The sequence below is a fragment of the Ambystoma mexicanum genome, chromosome 2q (assembly GCF_040938575.1).
Source record: "Ambystoma mexicanum isolate Mex_15411 chromosome 2q, UKY_AmexF1_1, whole genome shotgun sequence".
NCBI classification, from domain to species: domain Eukaryota; kingdom Metazoa; phylum Chordata; class Amphibia; order Caudata; family Ambystomatidae; genus Ambystoma; species Ambystoma mexicanum.
This window is the reverse complement of record NC_090924.1, coordinates 194828685-194856470: the sequence shown is the minus strand read 5'-3', so window position 1 is coordinate 194856470 and position 27786 is coordinate 194828685. Positions and strand designations below refer to the sequence as shown.

The following is a 27786-nucleotide window of genomic DNA, read 5'->3' as shown; positions in this document are numbered from 1 at the left end:
GTTCAATCGGTGGTCCGAATTCTGCGCATCACGCTTGGAGGCCACAGCAACCCAGACCAGACCAGCGCCTCCGTGGGAGCCAGGTGAGCGTTACAGTTGGACAGCCTGGGCTTTTCCCTAAACTTATAGAACTTAATCAGAGGTCCCAATCCCTCCGCTTTATTGGAGCGGTCTTGGACACACTCCTGGTTGGGGGATTTTCACCCAAGGACAGAGTGGCTAACATCTACAAAATGGTCCAAGATTTGCAGCCACAGACAAAAGTTCCAGCCTCTGCTTTTCTGCTCTTGCTGGGTGTTATGGCCTCCTGCATCCTTGTGGTGCCAGGTGCTGACTGCGCATGAGGTTAGTGCAGTGGGTTCTGATCTCACACTGGTCTCGGTTTTAGGGATGAGCTTCGGACGTTATACTGGCCCGAGTATGTCCAAAGATTTACAGTGGTGGTCCATAAAGGAGAACATCTTAAAGGGTTCACTGTTTCATCAAACTTTACCACAATTGACACTAGTCACGGATGCGTGCCTGAAGGGCTGGGATGCTCTCCTCCAAGACCTTACAGTAAGCAAACTGTGGTCCCCATCAGAGTATCAGGTGCACATTAATCTGCTGCAGCTAAGAGCGATCAGGCTGGCCCTGGTCGATTTCCTCGCCTCTGTAAAGGCATGGCAGTGTTGATCCTGACGGGCAACACTGTAGCCTTCATTACCTCATCCAGCGGTGTGGTGTGGGCTGGCGGATGCACTGAGCAGACAGTCTTCCACCTCCCACAAGTGGTAGCTTTGCCAGGAGGTTTTGGAGGAGATTTTCTCCCTTTGGATTTCTCCTCCAGTGGATCTCTTCACTTTCGTTGTGAACAGAAAGTTCAAGTGGTTCTGCTCTGGGGACCTCTGGGGATGCCTTAACAGTCGAGTGGGACTTCGACCAACAAGGTGTTGCCCCATGATCCCTGCCGTTCCCCATGATCACTGCCATACGACTGGTACTCCGGACACTGTGCTTGTTCAGGTCCACGATCTTGATTGTTTGGCCCGGAGAACGTGGTACCCGGAGTTACTGAAAATGGCCATCTGGCGTCTGTCGCAGAACACAGACCTCTATTGGGGGAGATGGTGGGTGGGGGCTCCTTTTTCACAATCCCCACGGTCATTCTATTCCTGAGGGGTCTTTATAATATGTTCCCCCCCACTACAAATTGTTTTCCCAGTGTGGGATTTAAATTTAGTGTTCCCATTTTTAATGGGAGATCAGTTTGAGCCCTTCATTCTTGTATATTTAGATTGCTCACTGAGTAGGATTTTGCTGGTAGCCATCACTTCTGCTAATGGTGAGGGAGCTGCAGGCGGTGTCAATTGAACCTCCCTGCTTGGCTTTCTACAAGTAAAAGGTGCCCTTGAGAGTTCGACCCAATGTCCTTCTGAAGGTGGTCTCAGACTTCCATCTCTCTCATAAGATCCATTTGGCTGTCTTCTTTCCTCTGCCTCATCCTTCAAAGACAAAGGAGCACTTCCAGCTTCTGGATCCGGTGCAGGCCCTCAAAGTTTGACGTCCCTTGAATCAGCTTTTTGTTGATTATGCTGGTGCCTGAGCTGCCAGGGTTGTGGTGAAACAGACCCTGTTGTCTCGATTGATCATTCACTGCATCTCTGAATGCTGTGATCTGGCTGGCAAGGAGGTCCCTGAGGGTTTCAGGGCTCACTCCACCAGATGGTTGACCGCCACCTCGGCTCTGCAACATGGAGTCCCTTTTCTAGATATTTGCCAAGTGACTACATGGGCTTTTTTTGCACACGTTTGCTTAACATCACTGCTTGGATTTTGTCTGGTCAGGGCTCTCGTTTTGGTCTGGCTGTCCTTCTATTACGCTCACCTGGCTCCCACAGTGGCGTCAGTCGGACCCAGACGGCTGCGGACTCCACCAACGTGATGCGTAGTGCAGAGATGACTGACTGGACTGGCCCTCCTAATCTTGTCTGCTTGACCCGTAGAAGTATTCTCCTGCAAGTGGAGAGATGTATTTAGCCACCCGTGGATTCAAGTGGTGGGACCCCTCACAGTCCTCCCCACTAATCACCTCCGAAGTGCCCTCTCAGCAATCTCACCTTATACTCTTGAAAGACGAGCACTCCATCCTGCATGGATTGCAGGGGCGCGTTGATGCCAGTTACTTCACTGGTTTGAAGGCGTGGGAGAGTTCCGGAGAGAATTGACTCTGAGGTTCCTGGCGAGGACCAGTAAGTATCAAGTTCATAGAGTTCAATATGTCCGATGTTCACTCTTGTTTCCCCCCCCCTTCCTTCCTTGTCTTGCAGCTGAGTTTGTGAGAAGATGCTCTCGTGGTAGCTGATGGCGCTCAGGTAAGTGTCTGTATTACCCGACGCTGTCCGGTAAATGTTGCACATGTTTAACGTGTTGTTTTCTCTCTCTTTGCAGGTGCGGCACATGAAGATGTGGAGAGTTATAGAATGGTAAATCAGGTAAGTCTATGGTGATAAGAGTTATATTTGTTGGTTTTCCCGGCTCACCTTGTTGGTTTCTTTTGTCCCCCAGGTGCCGGAGTTCGGCAAAGAAATGGAGACCGTGCCGAATCGAATGATGCTGCAAGGACTGGCGAGTATGGCGCGGCGCTGCAGCTGGAGTTGCGACGCGTACTGAAATGTTCTTTCCAGGTGCAGAGGCGGGATGGATCCGGAATCAGGTGAGGAATTCGAAAATAGTTTGTTTTCTAACCTTGTCCTTTTCTTTCCTCTTTGTTTTAGGAGCTCCAGATTTGAGGCGGGCGTGGGTGTAGACTGGATGCTGACTGCAGGCACGGTGAGCGTTACGCTGCTGGATGCAGAATAACGCGAAGTGTGTGCTGCTGTTCAGGCGTGGTTTAAATAGCCTCCAAAGTAGTTCCATGTAAGAAGTTCCCCACAACCATGCCAGAGTAAAAAATAGTCCCTGTAATAAAATAGTCCCATCCAGGCCTCACGTTGGCTTGGACTCACTTGCAGCATGGTCTGCATCAGGTAAGTAAAGTCTATGAGCCTGCCGACTGTGGCGCAAGGACTGATTTCTATGATGAGTCTGGCGCCTAAGGCGCCAGGACTGAACCCAAACAGCCCCCAGCCGGGGCTGTTGGGGTTTTAATAAGTATCTGGATGCCTGCTCCCGGAGCTGATGGCCTTGGTCCTGATGCCCGGGGGTAGGCATCATGACACCTTCAGAGTTTCTGGTTTAGGTAGTGTCCTTACTAACCGCGCTCCTCCTGATTATTGTATTGCTTTGGCAGTCTATCGAAGATGAGGAATCTGTGGGTGGAAGAAGTCCATTGGAAGAACAAATGACTTGCCTCTTAGTAATGTTTTTTATGATTAATATTTCTCCCATGCATTCCTCATCGCACCACCTGGTGGTTGGCTAGTACACCTTGGTTCTGCAGTCTGTTGGTGTCAGAGTACTAGGGAAAAAGGGTGAAACTGAGGTCATTGCACCTCTATACATACTGGCCCGACTTCATGCCTGGCGCAGAGTGCACAAAGGCGCTCGGGTGGAACTGGGCTGTGCCTCCTAGCGCCCTATGTTTTTGAAGATCAGTTGCACTGTGGCATAGACATCAAAGAGAAGGAACCCATGTTGGGAACGTCCATCAGAAAGAACATTAACGTGAGGCACATGTTTTCTTCTTACTCATACGTCCCATCCCCTTTCCTCCATCCTTGTGAGCGTCCCCCAACATGGGGACGGTACCGAATCTTTGGCAGTAAAAAAGTGAGCCTACTCTTTAAATTTAGTATAGCCCTGGCCTCCGGCGCCTCCACTAAGTCCCTTTTTCCACACGGATGGTGTCAAACTTGGCAGCCAGCACAGAGTCTATTTTAGCTTTCAGCTTGCTCCCCGTTTTGTTTTTTCAATCTTATTTAACTTCCTTTCAGTGCCTCACCTCCCCCGGCGCATGTCAGCTGCAGGAGGATTCACAAGATGTACCTCATGCGACCACTAGTTCCCAGCCTATGACCCCCATGCACTCTGTCTTGAGTGCCTGGGACCCGACCACCACTAGGGCGCGTGTTCAGCTTGCAGCGCTCTGTCACAGGGCATTGAAGAATTGATTGTCGCTGTGGAGGGAGATCTTCCGCCCAACCTTAAGGACTTTCTCTGCAGGACCTCTCATCAAGACAAGGTAGGCCCTCTGTTCAGCATGGCTCCTTAGCGCGGCAACTCCTTCCCGGGGGTTCCCATGGACAAGGGTTCCTCGGATTCAGTTTCTCTCGGACCCAGGGCCTCTAAGGCTACTGGTTCCCAAGCCTAGGGGCTCCTCCAGGTGCAGACCTGTGGCCGTCCAGGCTACTGGCTCCCAAGCCGAGGGGCTCAGGTACCCTACCGGGCTGTCCTCAGAAGGGCGAGCAAGTTTGTACTCTTCTTTGACCCCCAAGGGGTATTTTTATTTATTTTTGCATTTATAGCAGTGCACTACACCCTCAGGCATCAGGGCGCTAATTACAGTAATTGTGGGTATCCTTGAATACAAAGCATCGAATGCAAAAGCCTCGAAAAATGCTTTTTTTTTTTTTAGGTAAAGGTTTTGTTTTAATAAAAATGGGTTATAAGGGGTACAAAAACAGGGTTTGGGGGGGAACCTCCCATTTAAAAAAAATGGAAAAAAAAATCAATGCGAGGCTTTTGCATTTGCTTTGGATGTTGAGGCTATCACTAGGAACCTAATTGTGAAGTGACATTCGCCAAAGTGCAACATCATATATACAGGTTACAAACCAGTAAAAGTGGTTCTTGAAGGCATCTGGTGGGGCCACGCCTCATGGCACGGGAGGGCCACATCAGATAAGCAGGAACCGCTAGGTTACATGTTGTAATATTAGGCAAAATAGGTATTTAGTGCACGCGCTGAAAAAGCAACGCCTCGGTACGACGGTCAACATCAGGAGCACTGGTATGCGTAGCAGACAGAATGGGTGTAGTTCAGCGCAGGGCTGCAGAATCAAGTTGGGTACATTACACAAGATTAATATGGAGAGCAGCTCGGCGTCAGAGTGAGTAGATGTAGGAAAATAAAGTAGCAGTCCAGTGTTAAAGCAGGGCAGGATAAAGGTGCAGTGTGAGGCATTGGTGGGCACAACTGATAAAGTTGGGGTCAGCATGATTACAGCGTGAGGTAGCACATAATCTTCTAACATTACACAGCGTAGTACTGGTTGCAAGCAACGCAGCAGGATAACTTGGGTTAGAGATATCATTACAGAGCAGGTCAATAGCAGTGCAAGGCCTGGCATTTAGGTACATAAGTCCTCAATTGGCAGATCAAATGACACTTGCAATGTGATAACATTAAAGTGAGTAGACTTGCGTTTTCCAGTATCATAGCATCGCAAGGTAGTAGGTACATGGAAAGCAACAGTCAGCAATACGGAATATGGGCGGCTATAATACATGAGAAGCAGAGCTTAAAGCAGCATATGTGAATGATGCTGGTTTCGTGAATAGGCAAATAAGGAGAGCCAGCATAGAGTTGTAGTCAGTATGAAAGTCTGATATGTCGATCGGCTCCATAGCCAGATGTTGATTGACCCACCTATGGTGAGTAACAGGCATGATCAGATGGATCGGCCAGACGATATGAGGTAATCGGCAGGATGTGTGGCAAAGAGTTTAGAGCACCTTCGCACTGGAAGGTAGGCCGGAAGATGGTGGGAGGGCAATAGCAAGAGGTAAGCAGCACACAGAGTGCCACGCAAACTAGGGGGCAGGGTGACAGGATGCTGAGTGGATTACGGGACCCGGCGATCACCCGAGGGATCCAATGGGGGAGAAATCGGGCACTTTTGCATGGGAGAATGAGGGGCTTATGCACCTCTTACCTGAAAAACGGAGACAGCGGATTTGATGTAAGCCAGGATTTATATGGATCACAGGCGAATGGTAGTAACCTCGGTTCGTCCGGCATCCATGGACAGACCAGGAAAGACAGGAGCCTTGGACCCGGGCCTTTGGCCAGGGCTAGGCTTTGCCTCTCGGCTCGACTGAGCCTCCTAATTTGCTACGGCCGGCAACCAATCTGTTTCAAGGTTGCAGGCGTGTGCTTCTTCAATGGTTTCAGTCAGGGCAGCCAGACAGGGAAATGCGGCGGCCATCTTAGCAGTGGGGTTCTTAGCACTGATTGTTAATGCTGGTGGTGCTGGAGCCTATGCCTGTGCCTGGATGTAGAGGCACAACATGCTCACAGCTGCTTCTGTGGGGAGATACAGGGGCCTTAGACCCGGGCCTTTGTCCAGGGCTCTTCTTCGGCTCTCGGCTCAACAGAGCCTCGTAATTTGCTACAGCCAGCAAGCAATCGGTTTCAAGGTTGCAGCCTTGTGCTTTAATGGTTTCAGTCAGGGCAGCCAGGCAGCGAAATACTGCGGCCATCTTAGCAGTGGGGTTCTTACCACCAACTGTTAATGCTGATGGTGCTGAAGCCTATGCCTCTGCCTGGTTGTAGAGCAGCACAAAATACTTACTGCTGTTTCAGTGGAGTAAGGAATTGTCAGGTGCCACCTCAAGAGTCGGTCCTCGGCACGGTCCAGCACGACTACCGGCACAGGTGCAGAGGGCGCACAGCCTACTGGAGCTTGCTCCGAGGACGTAAGTCAGGGCATTACGACTGTCGGACAGCCGGCTGAGTGCTCGGCGCCTACCTGAGTGATCTGAGTTTGGTGCTTCCAATTCGGGTGCAAGACCCAAGTTGTATCCTCCCATGTCTGAGGCCTCTCGTGGCTCAGGGCTTTTGCGCCTTCCCCCGCAGGGCTTGGCGCAAGGTTTCAAAATGGCAGAGAGGCATGTGGTGGAGCATGCCAGGCCGGCGGCCATTTTGGATTTGTCTCAGGACCCGACCATGCTCTCACACAGTGAATGGGCTTTGCAGGAAGATCCCAGTCCCCTTCCCCTCTGGCAGTGGATTGTATGGTACAGGCATCGGTCTCTTTATCCAAGCCCGCATCTCTGAGGCATCTAACAACTCGGCCGAAATCTTTAAAATCTGCAAGGAGCTGGCCAACCCTGCTGCAGTCTCTACCTCTCCTGTCCCCTCCCAGGCCCTCTGCACTGCACTGGCCTCGCACTTCATCTGAAAAACTCAGGACATCCTGTCCTCGCTCTCCTCCTCTCTCCTCCCTCCCTCTCTTCCCGGCTCTTCCTCTTGCTCTCTTGCAGCCGCCCCTCTGCCCTCCTTCTCTGCTTTTCCACCTTTTTCTGCTGATGAGGTTTCCAGACAAGTCCGATCTATGAAAGCCTCGTCTAAACAGGTTCACCCCTGTTCCTCCAAAACCATCAAGGACCACATCGACTCCCTGGCTCCTGCCCTGGCTGACTTTTGCAACCACTCATTCGCCTCTGGAGTCTTCCCATCCCCCCTCAAGCACTCCCTTGTGCACCCTCTCCTCAAGAAACCCTCTTCCGACCCCTCCTGCCCGGCCAACTATCGCCCAATCTCCATTACTCCCTTCCTGGGCAAGCTCCTGGAGAAACTGGCCATCTCCCAGCTTAACCTCCATGCTGAATCTGTTGGTAATCTTCATGACCATCAATCCGGCTTCAGAGCGGCCAGAAGCACGGAAACTGCTCTCCTGAACATCCGTGAGGACCTGCTCCTGAACCTCGATTCCAACACTCCCTGTGTTCTCATTCTGCTCGATCTCTCCTCTGCCTTTGACACTGTCAACCATGCCATCCTGCTCAACCGTCTCCGTGATAACCTGGGTATCACTGGTCAGGCTCTGGCATGGCTGACCTCTTTCCTTTCCGGTCGACCCTCCCAGGTCCAAATGGGCTCCTTCCTCTCTGACATCTTTTTCTCCACCTGTGGTGTCCCCCAGGGATCCAACCTCTCTCCCTGGCTTTTCAACCAGTATCTGGCACTCCTTGCCCACCGCATCCCCGCTCTCTGCCCCCACTTCCAGTGCTATGCGGACGATACCCAGCTCATTTTCAGGCTACCCTCGGCCTCTTCCTCTCCTTCCCTCATCTCTGACTGTCTGTCTGCTATCCAGGAATGGTGTGCCGCCAATGACCTCTGCCTTAACGCCAGTAAGACTGAGATTCTACTCATCGGCGCACCCACTCCCTCCTTCCCTGCAGCTCTCTGGCCGGCCTCCCTTGGCCCCCTTCCGGCCTCTACCTGCAAGGCTAAAAACCTCGGGGTCATCTTCGACTCCACACTCTCCTTTTCTCCTCATATATCTGACGTCTCTAAGAAGTCACACTACCAGCTGCACCTCCTCGGAGGTATTCTTCCCTTCCTCTCCTTCCCCCAGAAGCTCACTGTCTCCCGAGCCCTGGTTCTCTCAAGGCTGGACTACTGCAACAGCCTCTATCTTAATCTGCCTGCCTCCACTCTCCGCCCTCTGCAACTTATCCAGAACAGAACTGCGAGACTTGTCCTTGGCCTCAAGCCCAGGGACCGTATCTCTCCAGGACTGAAATCTCTTCACTGGCTCCCAGTGGCTGCGAGGATTAAGTTCAAAACCCTCTGCATTGTCCACAAGGCCTTCTGGGGCCTGGGGCCTAAATACCTTCAACTCTCTCTTCCTAAATATCTTCCTTCACGAGCCCTTCGCTCATCCGTCTCCAACTCCCTCATGGTCAGCCGCTTCTCTAAGCAACGAGCTGGGGGTAGATCTCTCTCCGCAGCAGGGGCCTCCCTCTGGAACAGCCTTCCTGCCTCCCTGAAACTTGAGGAGAACCATCTCCGGTTCCGGAAGCACCTCAAAACCTTCCTCTTCGCTTCTGCCTTCTCTCTCCCTCTCCCCTGCTAAACCTTCTTAACTCCCCACTGAATTCTGCACTAAACCTGCATCTGGGCCACTCTCAGCGACCTCGGTCCAGGGCCCAGCCACTCTCCACTTGCACTGCCTCCCTGGCTCCCCCTGCACTGTGGGACTGTCACTGTATCCCTACAGCCCCCTTCCCAGCACTTGCTCTGCACTTACCTCGCACTTGCCACCAGCTGGCCCTTTTTATTTATCATTTATTATTTATTTTTTATTACGCTACTTACCTTGTACTGCACTTTCCCCCCACCTCCTCCCCCTGCACTTTCTCCTTTTCCCCTTACCTCTGCACTTGCGCGATCTGAATGATACCTGGCCTAGTAGGATCATTTGTCTGTCTTCCCCTTGTTTCCCTCCCTGCCTCGTCGCGCCTTGAAACACTTGTGTATAGGCGCGTTACAAATACCATATCATATATCATATCATATCAAGGGTACATCTACTGATCACAGCGTACAGCTACAAACCTCAGGCGCCTCAATACTTTGACCAGGAGCGGAGATGCAGTGACTCAGGCGGCCAGGCCCCTAGGGACCCTGCGGCTAGCGAGGGCCGCTCCTTCGAGTGCTTCCTCGTCCTCATGCATGCGTTACCCTCTGATGACAGGGCTTCTTAAGGAGGTAATCCCGCAGGTGGTGCCTCCCTGGCCACCTCCTCTGGGTCCTCCTCCCTTTCCTCCAGTGCTGCTGGTTCCAGTGCTGGTCCCTCCCCCGGTCCAGGCCTTCCAATTGTTCAGAGCCCTCCACCTCCTCCTATGCCAGCAACGCCCCTGCCCCCCTCCTTAACAGCTGTTGGACCAGTCTTTGGCTCTGGACTCATGGGGGGACCCCGAAAGCACCTGTGTCCTAGGGCCCAGACTCCCATCGGTCTGTAGAAAAGGGGGGGAGACGAGGTCTATAGCGCCCTGGATGATGAACCCTCGGCCTCCGTTGAGACCTTTCATGACCGCATTCTGGGCCTGGCTGAGCTCTTCGGGTGCCTCTGCCCGAGGAGGCCCCCCACAAGTCGGGAGTGCTAGCAGAGGTTTTGGGCAAGCGCACTACGATCCGTTCTGGCATCCCTCTCCAGAAGGATGTCCTGCAGGTCGCAAGAAAGGTCTTGGAGAAGCCCAGGGCCAATGCCCAGATGAACAAGAAACTGTACAGCAGGTTCAGGCTGACGGATGGGGAGCCAACCCTCCTGTCCTCTCACCCGCAGCCGCATTCTTCAGTGGTGGCTGGGCCTCACTCTATTCTAAACAATCGTCTTTGTCTTCCTCCATGTGAGCCACCTCCATTTGCCTTTCCAAGGAGGACAAGGTCCTCGAGTCTTTGGGCAAATGCTGTTATTTCAGGGCTGCATCTGCGGCAAGCCAACCAGAAGCTGTGGCGGGAGCTCTGGGGATATCTGCTCGACCTCCCTTTGGAAAGTCAAGCCTCCTTCCTTCGAGGCCTGTCTGGCAGATATCCGGGCCGTTGCGCAGGACCTCATGGAGTCTTCGGTCTCCCACATGGACAAGCCAGCAGAGGGTTGTGCCTTGGTGTCGAGATGAGAAGGACGGCGTGGCTGCATGCCACTAAGTTTTCATCTGACATGCAGGAGCAGATCCTGGATCTGCCCACAAGGGCGTTGACTGATGACGAGTTGACAAAGAAGAAAACTTCCTCTCAAACCGCCAAGTCCTTGACCATCCTGACAAAGCCAGGGCCGAAGTACTTCCCTTAGTCTCAGGACAGGACCAAATTCACTGGCTTGAAGGCGTTCCGGTACGGCAGTACGTGGAGGCCTGCCAGATCACGCAGTGACAACAGGAAGAAGCATCAGATGACTTTGAACAGGTTTTACCAATCCCACTCCTCTTCCCCTGCCTCTGATGCCCAGAAGCAGTGATGTAAAGGTCGGGGAACACAGCTCTCCAATGAGGGGCCGTCAGGCTCTTTTCCAGTACACCTAAAAGCGTCTCTTCAAAAACCTCTGGATCCTATCCATAGTCTCCAGGGGCTTCAGTCTTCCTCTCCCTTTCCCTCTACCATCCTCTCCTCATCTTGGCCATATTGGGTCCCCAGCTCTTTTACGGATGGTCCTTTCACTCTTAGCGATGCAGGTGACAGAACCAATTCCTCAATCATACCGGCATCAAAGTCTACTGCTGTATTTTTGCGGTAACCTAGAACAACCAGCCAGGCCTGAGGGTTGTCCCGGACCGGCCATTTCTCAATCTGTCTTTACGCTAGAACGCATCAAGATGATTACTCCCATGCACATAGCAGTGTCTCTGTGCAGGGGATTGGATGTGTTCCCTAGACCTCAAGGATGCATACCTGCATGTCCCCATCTACCAGCCACATCAAAGGTCATAGCACTTTCAGTACAAGATGCTGCCTTTTGGCCTGAACTCGGCCCCTTGTGTCTTCACAAAGTTGATGAACGCAGTAGCGGGTCTCTTCCGCTTGGAGGGCCATCGCCTATACCCCTATCTGGATGACTGCCTGATGAGGGCAAGGTCACCCAAAGAGGTGGTGCTCTCCTGCCAGAGATTGGCAGATATTCATCAGCTGGGGTTCTCCATCAACCAGAGGAAGTCATAGTTATGTTTCTCCCAGGATCTGGTCTTCCTAGAGGTGCGTTGGAACACGGCCGTTCAGTTGGTGTTCCCACGCAAGGCAATTGGGAACTTTCTGGCCAACTCGATGACCTCTGCATGGTGGTTCCAGCACCTTCTGGGTCTGATGGCTACCTGCGTGCTCACTGTAAAGCACACTCACCTCAAGATGAGGCGCCTCCAGCTCCACCTTGCAGACAGCTGGGATCAGGAGACGGGATCTCAATCAGACTGGATCCCAATATCCATACCCCTCCTGCCCGATCTTCACTGTTGGATCATGGACAGCAATATTTCGTGGGAGCTCCCTTCATCTGGCCAGAGCCTACCATGGTGGTGACGATAAGCATCTCTTTCGGGCTGGGGAGCTACTTTGGAGGGCTATGTGATTCATGGTCCTGCATATCAATCTGCTCAAACTCGGGGCAGTGGGCCTGGCCTTCAAGGCGTTTCTGCCCTTCATCAGGGACAGGTCTGTATTCGTCAGGATGGACTACTCTACTATGATGTTTTACCTGAACAAGAAGCGTGGCACCCGTTCCACGCCCCCTCCTCTGTCTGGAAGTGTTATCAATCAGGGCTTTGGCCCCGACAGAAGGGGTTTGGGTTTCCGCAATCCATCTTCCAGGGGCCAGCAATGCAGAAGCGGATCAGCTGAGCTGCTTGGGGTTCAAGACCTACAAGTTGGAGTTGCACATTGACTCCTTGTTGCCCCTGTTCCAGCATTGGGGGTTCTCAGAACTGGACTTGTTTGCATCCCCCGGAACTCCAATTGCCCTCATTTCGCTTTGTGTGCAGGTCAGGGGTCGCTGGGAAACGCCTTCCTGATCTGTTGGCATGGCCACAGGTGTTATGCGTTCCCACCCATCCACCCACCCATTTGCTCCAGATGACCCTCTTCAATTTCTGGGCTTTGGTGGGCTGCATCCTCATTCTGATTGTCCCACCCACCAGCCTTCGAGACTCTGGTTTTCAAATCTGCTGCAGTTGTGTTCCCAGGGTCCCGCCCATCTTCCAATCACCAGCAGGGACTTCCTGATGCAGCAGGGTGGGGCAGTGGAACATCCAGACCCGGCTAAGCTGACGGCCTGGTTCCTGACGAGATGAGGCCTAACCAGGCTCAATTTTCAGATGACCGGCCAGGAGGCACTCTACTCGGTCCCAGTATAAGACAAAATGCGCTGTGTTCTGCCATTGGGCTCGTGACAAGGGCCTGGATCCTGTCACCCGCCGGGCGACGTTATGGCTTTTTCAGCACACCTGGCTCGTTCTGGATTTCAGGTGGATACTTGCTGCCCTTATTTGGCAGCCATTGAGGATTACAAGAACTCCCCTGAGGATGATTTTTCCACGGCCAGCCCGGTGGTTGAGGCCCACCTTAAGCGGTTGTCTAGGCTTTTTCTGCCGGTGCATAGGCTGCACCCGGTCTGGGACCTCAATGTCGTCCTTGCAGTGTTGCAGCGCGTGCCTTTTGAGCCAATGGCTGCTGTGGACATCCGCTTGGTAATACTAAGACAACTTTACTGGTAGCTCTCACCTCTGCATGCAGGGTTAGTGAGCAGCAGGCATTGTCTTTGTGCAAGCCCTTCACCACTTTTCACGACAATATCATCTTGCGCACACTCACGCAGACTTTTTTGACCAAGGTGATCTCTCCATTTCATCTGAATCAAGTGATCTGCCTGTCGGTGTTCTTCCCGAACCTGCAGACAGAGGCAGAAAGGGCCCTACATTCCATGGACCTCAATAGGGTCCTCAAGTTTGAACTCTGACAACTTCCTTCAAGAAGTCTGAGGCATTGTTTGTGACTTTTGGGGGATCCTCCCCTGGCACTCAGGCTTTCCAAGGCTACCAGCGCCCGTTGGATGGTCCAGGCCTTTTCAGAGGCGTATACAGCCATGGGAAAACCAGTTATGAGGGGATTCATGCCCATGTGGTCATAGCTAAGGCCACAGTCGTCGCATTTCAGAGACCCGCTTCTTGGGATGTCACCAGCAATGCGGCTACTTGGTCACTCCGTCTGCCTTCTGTAAACACTATTCTCTGGACACCAGCTCCAGGAGCAATGCAGTGTTCGGTCAGGTGGTTCTGAAGAACCTTTTTGTTTCATCCGAGATATGCGGTAGTTTGTCACAGCTCCACCATATGGTCTTGTTAGGTGGAGTATCCCACAAGTATGGAGGAATGGGTACGGTATGTATGAATAATTAAAGTTACTCACTGTAGTGACTAGAGTAATCCTAGTTCATATTTTCCTTTCCTCCATACATCCTGCCCACCTTCCCCTGCTAGTATTCCAAAGGTTAATATGTAATAAGAATAGTCAGGTATCTAAGCGTCAGATGTGTTCAAAGGGGACTGAGTTGAGTCGCTAGAAGGTGGGGCATTCTCATGCTCGAGGCCGTGCCCCCGCACGCTATACTACATTTCAAGTGGAAGCTCAATTTTTCGCTGCCAAAGCTTCGGGTAAGTTCGCCATGTTGGGGGACGCCCACAAGGATGGACGAAAGGGGACTATGCACGGAGTACTCTAGTCACTACAGTGAGTAACTTTAATGTACTACCCTTTGCATGTAGTTTTAGATATAAAAGCAAATTATGAAGATTTACTGTGCACATAAGGTTTCGAATTGTTTGTCATAATGAGGCTGTCAAAGCAAAGATCTTATCCTTTTTTTTTTTCTTTTTCAGACTCGTGTTTTGGTAACGCATGGAGTTGGTTATCTGCCACAAATGGACAGCATTATAGTTATGGTTGATGGTAAAATAACAGAAATGGGCTCATACCAAGATTTGTTGAAGCAAGATGGTGCTTTTGCAGAGTTTCTGCGTACATACGCAAATGCTGAGCAAAGTGAGGACAGTGGAGGAGGTATGTTGTTGCAAAGAACTATATGGGACTACAGATTTGACACGCAATACTTGTCCTTAACACTGAAAACTATTTAAGTTGGTGGCCAAGGCTTTAAATTTAGTTGAGGAATGATTGATTACTGCAGCATCTCCCTGATCCGAGATTGGCCTCAGTGTTCACTGAAATGTAGAACATTACCACATGTCTCCTTAAATTTAATCTGAAATGATCCTTAACCAGATACCTATGTGGAGAATGGCAGGATGCTTTTAATGGGTTTGTCATGACATACCTCTTATGCTCCCCTGCACTACAGCTTTTCACTTTTGTTCTCCCTCTCCCACCTTAAAAATGTCTTCATAGCCTTCCATTTTTCCTGATGTTTGCCTTTTTTGTCCTTTCTACAGTAACTTTTCACTTGCCACATCAGTGTTTATTAACGCTTTTTGTTTAATCCCATGCATTTACCCATGCACTGTTCAAATATGTAAAATAATACAAAACTAATTTAAAAAAGGGTTAAATACGTTAATTGAATATAAACTGCCTTCACCAAGCTATCCATAGCTGAACCTGAAATGGGAACAAGCTAGTTTAAAATGCATGTTTTTGGAGGGCGTGGCCAACATGCAAGCTCAGGAGACGTGAGTCCCGCAAGCTCCTCTTGCCGCCGACAACATCCTGAGAATATTATCCTGTCTGGTGGGACGTAGCGACCCGAATTTTCAAGTGCAACTGGGTAACTGTCAGAAGCAGCTCCGTGACGATTTTCAGCTCGCAAATCCTGTGATTTGTGGTATTATGGCGAGAAGTAGTTTCGGCGCATAAGACGCGAGAGGCGCCTTCAAGATGGCCGCCTCGGCTCATCTCTCCTAACGGCCAGAACCCCTCGGCGCCTGCGGTGGAGGAAGATACCTGCGCCGTGTCACAGCGGAGCTGGACGAGCGATAGCTGCTCCCTGTGCACGGCGGTTGATGTGCGGAGAGCGGAACCGAATCCCCGTGCCTGTCTGCTGGGGAGGAGGTGATCTGTGGACGCAGCTGGGGCCTCTCTGGAACCGGAGGGTGAGGACCTCCATCGGCGTCCTGAGAGACCGGAGGAGCTGTGCGCTTGTGGAGAGGCGGTGAGGCCGGGAGTCGCAGCCTCATACCCGCGGGCTGGGAACCGGCGCTGCCTTTTGCGCTGCGGGTGCCGGCGGCGGTGGTGGCTGCGGAGAGCGGCGTCGGCCGCGAGTACTGGTGACTACAACCCTGGTAGCCGGAGAGCAAGAGTAAGAGACCGGCGGAAAGAGAAGTCCTCCTGCCGAACTCCGGCCAAAACAACTGGTACTCCCTCCCTTCCCTGCATGGGAGGTCCTCGCGGGGAAGCGGATCACTACTGGGTATCAGCACTGCTGCCGGAGCACAGCGACGAATCTACCCGCTGACACTTACGGGACCCATAAACTGTTGGTACCTGCACCAACTATCGGTGCCACTGTCTGGGTAATCCTCTGTAACTCACCGTGGTGACAAAAGGCGCAGAGGAGCGCACGCTGTGGGCCGCTGGCCTGCGATCTATATCCAGGATGGCGGCCGAGGCCTGGTGACGATCCCGTGGCGGGCCTTCTCCTCCTCCCTGCGCTACCACGCGGAGAGCAGTCTGCGGAAGGGGACCGGCGACTGCACTGAAAGCAACCCCGAGGCACAACAAGTAAGTGGGCCCCCTCCTCCTTTAGCCCCTCCCGACCTCTCTGAAGAATCAACCATTTGGAAAACACCCAAAGAAAGGGGGTGATCTCTCCCTACGAAGGAGGAGGTGTGGGACACGAAGGGGCCCTACAGTCCAGGAGTGGGGATCGGGCCCGGCTGGAGACTGGTGATACGACGAGGGCCCTTCTCAGGGTCTCGTGACCGTGCGGACATCAGTCCTATTACGGAGGACACTTGTAATCCCATATGGGAGGTGTTCTGTAGTACAAACCCCACCTGGCAACTGCTCCCGGCGAAAGACAAGCCACAACACACCGCACAGTGGAGGAGAAACCACCAGGAAGGAGCGACAGCGAGGATACCGATCCCAGCTGGGGGCCGGCTGCTACACTAGGACTGTTCAAGCGGTGCAGATCCTTCCATCGCAACGATAAACGCACATCGAGATGGGAAAAGACAGGCAAAAGAAAGCATCAACCCAAAGCAGCATGGACCAATTTGCGGTCGCTGCCGCCCCGCCTCAGATGGGAGTGGGTGAACAACCGACCTCCCCGCCAGATGAAGTACCCCTCGCCTTACGAGATGTCATGGCTGCCATCGCCAGTTCCTGCTCTGCCATGGAAATTAAGATGGATAGCATCGCAGCGGATGTCTCCTTCCTGCGGCATGATTTACAAAAGCTAACATCCAGATCTGGTGAGGCCGAGCACCGTATCTCAGAGTCGGAGGACAACATCAGTGGGATAAACAGACAGCTGTCCCAAGCCCTGTCCCGTCTGAAAACCCTGGAGGCTAGAGTGGATGAGGGAGAGGGACAACAACGTCCGCATCCTGGGCCTGCCGGAGGGGGAGGAGGGGCAGTGCCTGGAGTTGTTCCTCGAGCAGTGGCTGACTGACATTTTTGAACCCCACTCTTTTTCAAATTTTTTCTCCGTAGAGAGGGCCTACAGAATGCCATCGGGCAGACCGACCCCAGGTGCTCTGCCTCGGACAAGAATTGCTAGATTACTGAACTATCGCGACAGATGCACTCCTGCAAATGTCGCGCTCACATGGGTCAGTTACACACAATGGGTCGCGAATAGCCTTCTTCCCAGATTACACCCGGGAGGTGCCACGCGCAAGGCAATCCTTTGAGCCACTTAAGAGGCAATTGGCGCAGATGAAAGTGAAATACGGCCTTCTCTTCCCGGCCCAACTCAAGATTCATCATAAGGGATCGACAGTTCATTTTACAGGCCCACAGGAAGCCTGGAGATGGGCTGAGGCTCATATTGAAGGAGATTGGTCCACGAGACCAGGAAAACAGAGAGGAAGACCCAGGCCTAGACCACAGCGAGCTTCCCCGAGTAGAGATCCAGAACGAAACGAACAAGAGGCTCCAGAACCTGCTGCGGAACCGGTTGTACACTGAATAAGGTAACATCCTACAGTGAAAAAACGGAATGCCCTACTATATTAAATGGGCGCAATGTTGCTATACCTCCGGCTGAATCATGAGAAACACCCCACCATGCAAAAAGCTACCATTCGTCGCAAGAAAGAGGACCCCCCCGCCCCTGAGAAAGACCCTTCCTTGAAACTTACTTAGAAGTTAATTTGTGTTTGAGTTACTATGGGGCGACAGATGCTTCAGTTGGGGGTGAAGTATAGGGAGGGGGGAGTTGGGTATGTGTTTTTATGTTTAAAGGATGGACAAACTCAATAGAAAACCAAAGTATTTGAGACACAGGTTGGAGAGCGACATAGGTCGTTGTGCTCTGCCGAGGTATTCATGCACACAATGGCCAGTATTCAAAGAACATTGTCGTCACTTTATCCATGGACGTTTAAATGAGCTCACAAACCACTAAAACCCGGACCCTAAAACTCCTCACCTGGAACGTAAATGGTCTAGGAAACAGTCTGAAGAGGCGATTAGTGCAACAATTTCTCAATAGACATAGCCCAGACATAGCTTTAACGGAGACCCACTTAGCGGGTACGACCAACGCACTGTTTAAGCGATCCAACTACCACACAGCGATACAGGCAGGATTTACGATGGGACCCAGAGGAGTAATAATCCTGATACATAAAAGGCTTCCTTTCACCCTCACAAACACAATTCAAGACACTGGAGGCAGGTACACGCATGTCACGGGCACACTCTGGAACAAGACGATCTCCCTGCTGGCGGTCTATGCCCCACCCACGCTGCAGACCAAGCTGATAGAAGACATAATACCACTGCTCATGACGGACACGTCAGAGATCCTAATCCGGGGGGAGATTTCAACGATGTAATGGATAATGTTCGAGACCGCACACACCTGCGCAGTAGAGGCCCGAACCGCCTAACTAACCTAGCCAATTTCGTTGAAGCTTTTGGAATTGGAGATGTGTGGCGGGACCTCCACCCGGAAGGCAAGAAATTCTCCTACCACTCTGGGGTACATGCATCTTTGTCACGCCTGGATTCTTTTTTTATACCAGCATCAATAATACACACAGCGACACAGGCAGAATACCTCCCAAGAGGCATCTCGGATCACTCCCCCCTACTCATGTCCATTGCAACACACAAACCAACCCCACCTCCAACATGGAGGCTGAACAACTACCATCTGGGATCCCCGGAACTAGTAGAACGACTACACAACGCTAGCACAATGTACTTCGAATTAAATGAAGGATCTGTGGACTCCCCTATTACTCTGTGGGAAGCGTACAAAACTGTGATTCGTGGGGAGATTATCTCCTCGATTCAGCACAAAAGAAAGCACACCTGGAATTAACAAGGGAAGCAGAATCAAACGTCAAATTAGCGGAGGAAACACACCTGATCCAAGACACCCCAGACACGAATAGAGCCCTGATCCTGGCTCAGAAAAAGCTACAAAATATTGCGCTGGACAATGCCAAACAGGCGCATGGAGCGATGAGAGCCAGAATCTATGAAACAGGAGACAAAGCTGGTAAAATACTAGCGTGGCTTGAGCGAAGGGATGAGGGACATGGCCAAGTAAGAGCGATCAGAACACAAAACGCTGAAACGAGATCAACAGACGCAGACATCGCAGAGGAATTTGCTAAATACTACGAGAGTCTATACAGCGCACCTGAGCTTCCCACTGACATTCTGTGTAAGAGAGGATTGTCCTCCCCTCTCTCAACATGGAACAAGCGGCAATGCTGGAAATAGAAATCACAGAAGATTAGATAGTGGCAGCTATAATGCAACTCCAGTCGGGAAAGACACCCGGCCCGAATGGTTTTCCCATTGAAACTTGGAAGAAGATAGGCGGAACCGAAGTGGCCCCACATGTACTTAAACTGTATTTACATGCCCGAGATGAAGGCAGTCTACCAGCAGATTTAAGGAAAGCAACAATAATTGTGTTGCCCAAAGCAGACAAACCCCCGGACGACTGTGGCTCCTATCGACCAATATCTCTGATTAATAGCGAAACGAAGATACTGGCGAACTACTAGCGACACATCTACAAAAGGTCATAACATCCCTAATACACCCAGATCAATGTGGTTTTATACCCGGTAGATCCACGAGGATGAACATATGCAGACTTCATCTGGCCATTGAGCGTGCCCAGACCCTGGATACCCCTGTGGGAGTACTCGCAGTGGACTTTGAGAAGGCCTTCGACTCGGTCCACTGGGAGGCGCTCTGGGCGATTATGCGCAAGATGGGGATTGGTGAACGTTTCCTGACATGGATCCAACTGCTGTATGAGGCACTGATGGCTGAAGTAAGGGTGAACGGTTGGACGTCGCGATCCTTCGCACTGGGAAAAGGGACGCGACAAGGTTGTCCACTGTCGGCACTTCTCTTTGCACTGGCCATGGAGCCATTGGCCCAATGGTTGCGAGATATGCGAACCTGGGATGGCATCCCTGGAGGACCAGAATGGGACGACAGAGTCTCATTATATGCGGTCGACCTACTGATATACCTCCAACAACCTAAAACAGCATGTCCATTGGTGACACAGCTACTGCAGGAGTATGGTACCTTCAGTGGTCTGAAGGTGAACCGATCCAAATCCACACTATTCGCATTGAATCATCTAGGAAACGAGACCCTTGAGCCCTGCCCATACAAAGTCGCGCATGAACAGTTCCGATATCTGGGTGTCTGGATAACAAGAAATCTCAACGACTATACACTGAATAACCTACAGCCTATCACGGAAAGGTTCACAAGGGATGTGCAACACTGGAAGTCTCTACCCTTGACTCTTTAAGGGCGTGCAGCACTGTTCAAGATGCTAACACTTCCACGCTACTTGTACGTGCTACAAAATTCTCCACTGCACATACCAACCAAGACGTTCCAGGAGATAGACGGCATACTTAGACAACAACTGTGGGGAGGAAGCCATCCAAGAATAGCCCTTCAAACACTACAAAGGTCAATTTGGGAAGGAGGTATCGGTCTGCCGAGACTACAGACATACTATTGGGCCAGTCAGATGGCGGTAATAAACAATGCTTTACACGCCAACCCGACACTACCACATGTGAGGTCGGCCCCCCCATGCAGCAATACATGGTGGCATCTAGAACATCTCCTCGTGACATGTCCTCACACCCGCCACACATCTTGACAGAGTCACATACCTTTTATAGGCTGGGGGGATAAAATCACTCCACTACAGCCGCTATGGAATAATAGGAAACTCCCTGAGGTGATTAAACTGCCGAATTGGCCAGCGTGGATGAGACATGGTGTAGAAAAAGTGCAGGACATTATGGAGGGGGGGAATACCTTTTGATGAACTAAACTTGACCTTCGGCCTTCCAGAAACTGAGAGATACCACTATGCACAGCTTCGGCATGCTCTGCAACAGCACCTCCCCGCCCTCTCTGACATGGCAGACTCTACTCCTCTAGAACGGAACATAGTGGTGGACCACATCCCAGCCAAAGTCACTACTGTTATGTATAATGTCATCACCTCCTTTGCCACACCGGAACTGGAACGATTGAAGTTGAAATGGGAGGCTGATGTGGGAGAAATTATGTCCGAGGATTGGGTCCAAATCCTAATGCACCACAGGGAAGTCACCATAACAGCGAGACTACGCCTAGTACAACTGAAGATACTACACAGGATCTATTATCCGAGAGTGGCCCTGTACCACTGGGGCAAAATAGCTGAACCCAACTGTCTGCGCTGCCGAAAGGAGGATGGAACCTTTTTCCATATACTGTGGGAATGCCCAGTGATCTGTCAATACTGGCAGCAATGCTGCGATGTACTGTCAAGGGTTTTGAACCAAACGATCCCCAGAGATCCTAAACTCTTGATATTAGGAGTGGACATATGTCAAAATATGAGAAACTCTGCCTCATGACTACAACAGCAATATGTAAAAGAAATATAGCACGCCTATGGGGAGCAGCGGAACCCCCGAAAGTGGAGCAATGGATAACTGAAATCTGCATCGCAATAGAAAAGAGGGTTTATAGAGCCAGAGGCTGCCCTGAAAAAGCAGACAAGGTATGGCAGCGCTGGGAAGACACGATGTGAACTTCAGTGCCTCGGACATCATAACATCAGAGACTAATTGGGGAAGACAATACCCCCCCTGAAACTCTGCCAGCTTATCAAATTACATTATACTGTATATCGTAGACTACATGAAAGCATACCAAATGTGTTCATTATGAGTGTTTCTCTCCATCCAACGTTACCTTTAACACTGTTATGAGTATTATTGTTGTTGTGTAAACGCTGGCTCTGGTAGACCCAGCGGTCGTATGGTATAAAACCAATAAAATGTGTTATGAAAAAAAAATGCATGTTTTTTCTGATGAAATGAAGTGCTAAAATAAGGTTTTATATAAATGAATACAGCTGCTTTATATTTGAAAAATAAGGACACTCACAGTATCTCTTTACATGAATGTATGCACATGTTCTCACTAGACTGCTTCAAATAATTAAACAATGAAAGACCTAAATGGGCAAAGAAAATAACTGCATGTCTGTCAATGTTGGCCTCTCCAAAGTTGCTGGCTAGCTGGTTGCTTACTTCTAGTTTTTCTGAATATTGAGAGACTTATGGGGCCCTGGCTGTACTGATTTAAAAACTGATTACACACCTGTAGGGTCATAAAATATAGCCCATGGGTCCGGCTATGAAATGGAGATAAAGCAATGAGGCTATGCCAATATAAATTAATTTGCAGGGCCACTGCCAGCAGTTGTTCTGATGCTTCTTCTAGATTGGGAAAAGAAGTAAAATGCAGGAACCATAGCTACAATTCTTTTATATACCTACTTCCCAAGATTCATAATTTTAGAAAACTCTCTTGGAGCACACTTCCTCAAGGATTTCTTAACTTAGCCACCTGACTAACTGGTGTATGGTTCACCCCTGCCTAGGGGGAGGAAAAATCGTGCCTAGGGCGAGGAGAAATGTTGGCAGGCAAAGTAGAATTAGCCGAATTTTGACTGACTATTTGGTTTGTCTGTTCCCTGGAAAAATAAAGATTCTAAAGGATTGTGCCCTCCCACAGAGTGCTCAGATATAGTCCGCCGGATGGGACATTAGTGGTACAAGTAGCTCGCACCGCGCCCCATTACCTCAGTTCCTTTGTCCTGCATGCTCCACACGCTCCTCGGAATGTTTGATTCAAACCTCATGATGCCTCCTGACATACTTCTAAGAATGTGGATCTCAAAACTCTCATTTGAAAATATGCAAGTACTGCAATACAGAAATATTGTTCACTGATCGCCAAAGTATCCTCACAGGTACCAAGCACAAAATCACCAATTGCGGATCATGCAGGTTGCTGACACTAAAAGAGATACTTTGAATTAGCTCTTGCTTGCTTGAGGTACGGATCAAAAGTACTACACCTTCAAAAAGAAAATCCTCTGAAGTTAGGAGCGCCAATGCGAAAGAAAAATCCCTGGAGAGGCCCAAAAAGCAAGAAAAGAAACATAAAACAATTTTGCACCCTGGAAGCGATTTCCATCATTCGTCGTCCTACTCATCTAAGAAGATTGACATTCGTCGATGGACCCATCATCATTTCTCATCTCCCACCTCAGAAAAATTAGACGAGTTTTGTGTTAAAATGTGGATGTTTTAGTAAGGCAGCACCATCGGTTTCCATGAACCAAAGAAAAAATCTGATCCCTGCACGCCCAACAATGCCGGCAGAGACTCTGATAAGCACCTACACGTCACGCCTAAGAACCTGGGTATGACGTCTCTTGAATGATTTCCAAGCAGCATCAACATAGTCATCCCTCAATGTCACATCATCGTCCACATAAAAGGACCAATTAGCATTGCGGAGTGATTCTACTTTGAGTGCTCCACAATCTAGGAAAAACGTTATGCGATTGTTCCCGCCCATGTTCCCGCCCATCTTCGACGATGACGGCGACCAAATTGCTGTCAGAGCTTGAAGACCTAATCTCTGAGGAATCAAGGATTGTGTAACTAGCCTCTGACTTTAAGGTTCCTGTTGGGCTCCACACCTCCCCGGAGGTTGACTTCACACACACCTATACTTATACTCATCCTAACACATCTTAGAGAAGGGTAAGGTTCCAGAATCCCTGGGGTTTGGTCCCCCAAATGAATCAAATTACTGAATACAACCTTGTTATTGTAGATCAAGGGCCTCCTAAGACACCGGTTCTGCCATTCCATGCATCTTTGGAGGACACTTAGAGTAGTGGAATAAACCTGCTGTGCATAAACATCTGGTAAAAAAAATACTTTGCTAAGACCTGCCCTTACAAATCCAGACTTTCTTTACAAACACCTAATTTGTGAAAGTTTTGTAGTACACGCTGCCACTTCTGGAACAAAGACAAGTGCCTACCAATCTTCACCACAGTCAGGGATGAAAAAAGGTACGATGCACTAGCAAAGAAAGATTATGCTTCTGGAGGCATGTCTTTTAAAAGCTATACATGCAACGTGTGCCGCTACATACACCTGCACTATGTAATTTTCGGAAGCAGTAGAGCACATCCTTGAAGTGAATTGAGATGGTTTCAGGGATCTGATCATGGATGTTAAGGCTGCAGGCTGCAGACTGCTTGGGCAGAGCCATGGACACTGTAACACTGTCAGGATTATTTGTTTGGCTAAGAATGTCTGGGTGTGTGCCAGACATCATAGAAAGGATATTTGACATGCCCTTTAATGGCATAATTTGTTTGGACCAAAAGCTGATACTAGCCTGCAAAAACTCAGGCTAAGCTTCAGCTAAATACTTGGGCACAGCAGCGCATCAGCAGCCAACCAACTCTGCCAGATAAAAATACAGATTTGTAGAGGCAAGCTTTTTTGCTACGTCACCTATTTTAGCCAATGTGGTTAAGGCCAAACCCCAGCTAGACAAAGGCAAAGAAAATGTTGAACAGCAACCAGAGGCAGAGGAGGAAATTCTCTGCAGTTTTATCCTTTGTCCCACCAGGAACAGCCGCCCTATCAAAATCACTCTGAAAATTGTTCTCCAGTCCAAATTCTTCCACCATTCTTTGAGAGTGCAGGTAGAACATTATTTTGAATGCATGAGAGCAACAAGTGGTGTCCCCAAACAACTGCTTTCCATTTTTCGGATTGCTCTCCACCTACCCATCTTTTTCGGACTCGATCTGGTACACAAGCAGGAGATTGCTTCCCTACTAGAGAAAGGAGATATGGAAAATGTACCTTGTGGGCCCGACTTGGGTGTTTTGGCCATCATGGCTACAGGAGGTGGGGGGAGTTTGAACTTGGTTCCGCTAGAGGCTCACCGTAGCAGGGTTCACCCCCTATTGCTATCTCCAGTCCTCACACCCCAGGATACAGCTCCCAGTGGGCCACACACTATGAAGCTATGGCTACCTGCAGCACGGGGCACACAGTGTTCTGGTGGAGCTGTACTATTGCCAAATGCCCGCTAGTCACAGGCCTTTACCATTCGTAGACACACGTTAGGAGGAGTGGTCAATAAAAACCACCAAGGCGCTGCTGTAGATTGGGGTGGTTAAAGATGTTGAAGCTGGCACTATTGTCGCTTCACCTTAGGTTATCATTTTTGTAAGATGCAGCCCATAAATTCTGCTCAGCCAAAGTCTTTATTGCTTACACTGCGTGCCAGAAGTAAGACCAACCTAGCCTAGCCGGGCATGAAAATGAAAGCTGAGATGTGTATTGTGTGGCTAACAATAACAGACTGCCAGTAGTCATGATGATGGGCTCCACATGTTTCCATCCTCACAACCAGTATGCAAGTGCTGGGGTTCCTTCTCTTGTAAGTCACACCAACAGACCTCGCTTGAGGGCACAGCCCCCTAAATGCTGTATGCCCTACACAGAGGGAGGCCCCTGTGCGTTGGGCGAGCTTCCCCACACTAATCCGAATCGCACCTTCCATGCTGCTAGCATGGCTCATATCTTGAGGTACAGGCAAAAGCAGCCGCTGCAGGGGAATCCGCAGCACTGTTACCACCGGTGCAAAGCTGCCGAAGGGCGAGGACCATGCTCCTTGATGGGCAGGAAAGTCGCTGCATGTAATGGCCAGTCCGATCAATGCCCAGTCACCGGGCCTCTGTCTGCCCTCAAGCTCTCACGTTCGAACCCCACCTGCCACACATCGTATTACACGTGCAAGCCCACGCTACACAGCAAAGCGCCACTGCTGGATGGTAGCGGGCCAGGTACGGAAAGGGGCACATCCAGCAACGATCCTTCGCTGGAGCCGCCAGAGATCACAACTCACTCCTTCATGCCAGGCCCATGTCAGGAGGCGCCATTTCCCAGCCGCGCAGCCTGTGTCGTATCCTGCTTGATCTGCGGGCTGCAGGTGCCATCAGAGCCATCAGTTCCTCTACCTCCTTTGGTTTAAGGCCTTGTGTATGATCCTAGTAGCCAGTGCTATGAGAAGTTAATTCTGCATTTTTGTCACATTTCTTTGAGTAACTGACTGATTCATTTTGTTTCAGAGAAGATATATCGGGACCTTTGGCAGAGCGCCTCTTCCAATCTTCTTAATCCAGATGCCATAAGATAACTAAGTTAACCGACCCCTCACTCTTAGAATGGTGGTACCCACCTTTCCTATCTTTCAGCGAGTGACCTCTGGGAGGACCAGTAATGTGTTCTGCTGATCAATCTGTTAGTACAGTGTCATCAGGTTGTTTTGCCCCAGGTTACATCATTTAGGTGTTTCTTAAAGCTTTGATAGGACATCTCCCGGAGATCCTTACATGCCAGAAACTCAAGATTGCATTGTTATTGGAAAGTCCATCCTGTCCTGCCCCCCCCCACCCAAAACTGGCAAACATTTCGCTCTTCATCCTGCATCTTCTACGTGTACTCCCCTCTCCCTTTTTTTAGGCCAAGGTGCTGCACATTTTTGAAGGATCCATACTCCAACTTTTATCTTTGCTCTTTGTTTTCATCTTGAGGAACCCCCAGCAGGGTTGCAGTATCATTCTGATACCAAAGGCTTGCTCTCATCAAAACCTGGTGACATGTGGCCATTGAGGGTGGGGTGCGATTCTTCATTTTGGACTGTGTGAGAAGAGTCAGGGACATCTATGAGACAGCGGGGCAGACCTCGGGCCGAAACTAGCAAGGATTCTGGCTGCTGTCCTGGCCAATGCCTGAACCCATTCCCTGCCTCCACAGACCTTGCCCTCAATGGGCAAAAGTCCCTGTAGGCTACTGACTAAAGCACCTGTGTGTGTGTGTGTGTGTGTGTGTGTTTCTATTATAGGGCATGGTCACCTTAGTTACTTTGGACATTGAAAAAATGAATTGCTAATAGCATCTGACCCGTGCAATGGATTTGGCTGCAATTCTGCGAAAAAAGTGTCTGGCACAGATTAGGGGCGTGGGGGCATTTTGGTGTAGGCCTGGGAGTGCAAAAAACGGCAGTTTTTCCAACTTTCACTGCTATAAAATGACTCATAACTGTGGCCATCTCTAGTCCATACTAAAATGGGCATCGGGAACTCCCATCCATGCAGTAATTGGGACCAACCCTGCTTGGCTTCCATGCAAGGAAGATGCTGGCCCCCTCAGGCCATGTTGCCTAATAAATTAGCACAAGTTACAAGACCACTTGGAGCAACATAGCCTGAGCTGGCCGGCCTCTTCCTCGCTTTTGAAGCCAAGCAGGACCGGTCCCGGTTACTGCACGGATTGGAGACAGTGCACAGTCCCGGATGCCATGTGTTAGTTTTAAATATCTCATAACGCACTAAGAAAACACACAGCATCCGTGTTATTTTATTTAACTGTGCTACTTGGGCTTTTGCTGAATTGTATTCTGGTATTTGTAGTTTCCCAGTCAAGGGACTAATGCCACAATTGTACACTTTTTGCCTAACCTAGTTCTATAAGGATTTATATATTTCAGTGACACTATGGTAGGTCTACTTCTCAAGTTATCTGTAAAAAGTGGAGTTTTGTTGAAAGCCAGGCATGGGGGTGAGGAGGGGAAATGATGAGAGGGGAAGTAAGTCATGAGTATTTTCTCAGGATGTGGCAAGAGAGGTTGCAATCCTGGACACTGAAGCAGTTATTTATTTTTTCTTTTTGTGTTTGGTTTAAAACTATTTTTTTTTACAAAATCCATACAATACATAGGGCCTCATTACGAGGAGGGCGGTAAGGGGTTAACGGCGCCGGTAAAGGAGCAGGTGGTGTTAACCCCTTACCGCCCTATTACGAGGTCCGCTCGCGGGACCCGCTCAGGACGCCTGGTTTTACCAGACGTCCTTAGTGGGTTCCACGAGCGGCCCAGCATGCTAACGGGCCAGTCATTAATGGGCCCATTGTTGGCATGCTCCCCATTCCCATTGAACCCTATGGGGGCTCAAATGCGAATGG

At 50.3% G+C, this 27786-nt stretch overlaps 1 protein-coding gene across 2 annotated transcripts in view; it reads left to right on the top strand.

Moving 5' to 3' along the window:
• The window catches only part of ABCC1 (ATP binding cassette subfamily C member 1 (ABCC1 blood group)), a 2255476-nt gene that overhangs the window by 1106812 nt on the left and 1120878 nt on the right, over positions 1-27786 (top strand). For both annotated transcript variants that reach the window (XM_069647115.1, XM_069647114.1), the window contains exon 19: positions 14074-14254. In XM_069647115.1, coding sequence (XP_069503216.1) covers positions 14074-14254 — 181 coding nt within the window. The remainder of the gene's footprint in view (positions 1-14073; positions 14255-27786) is intronic.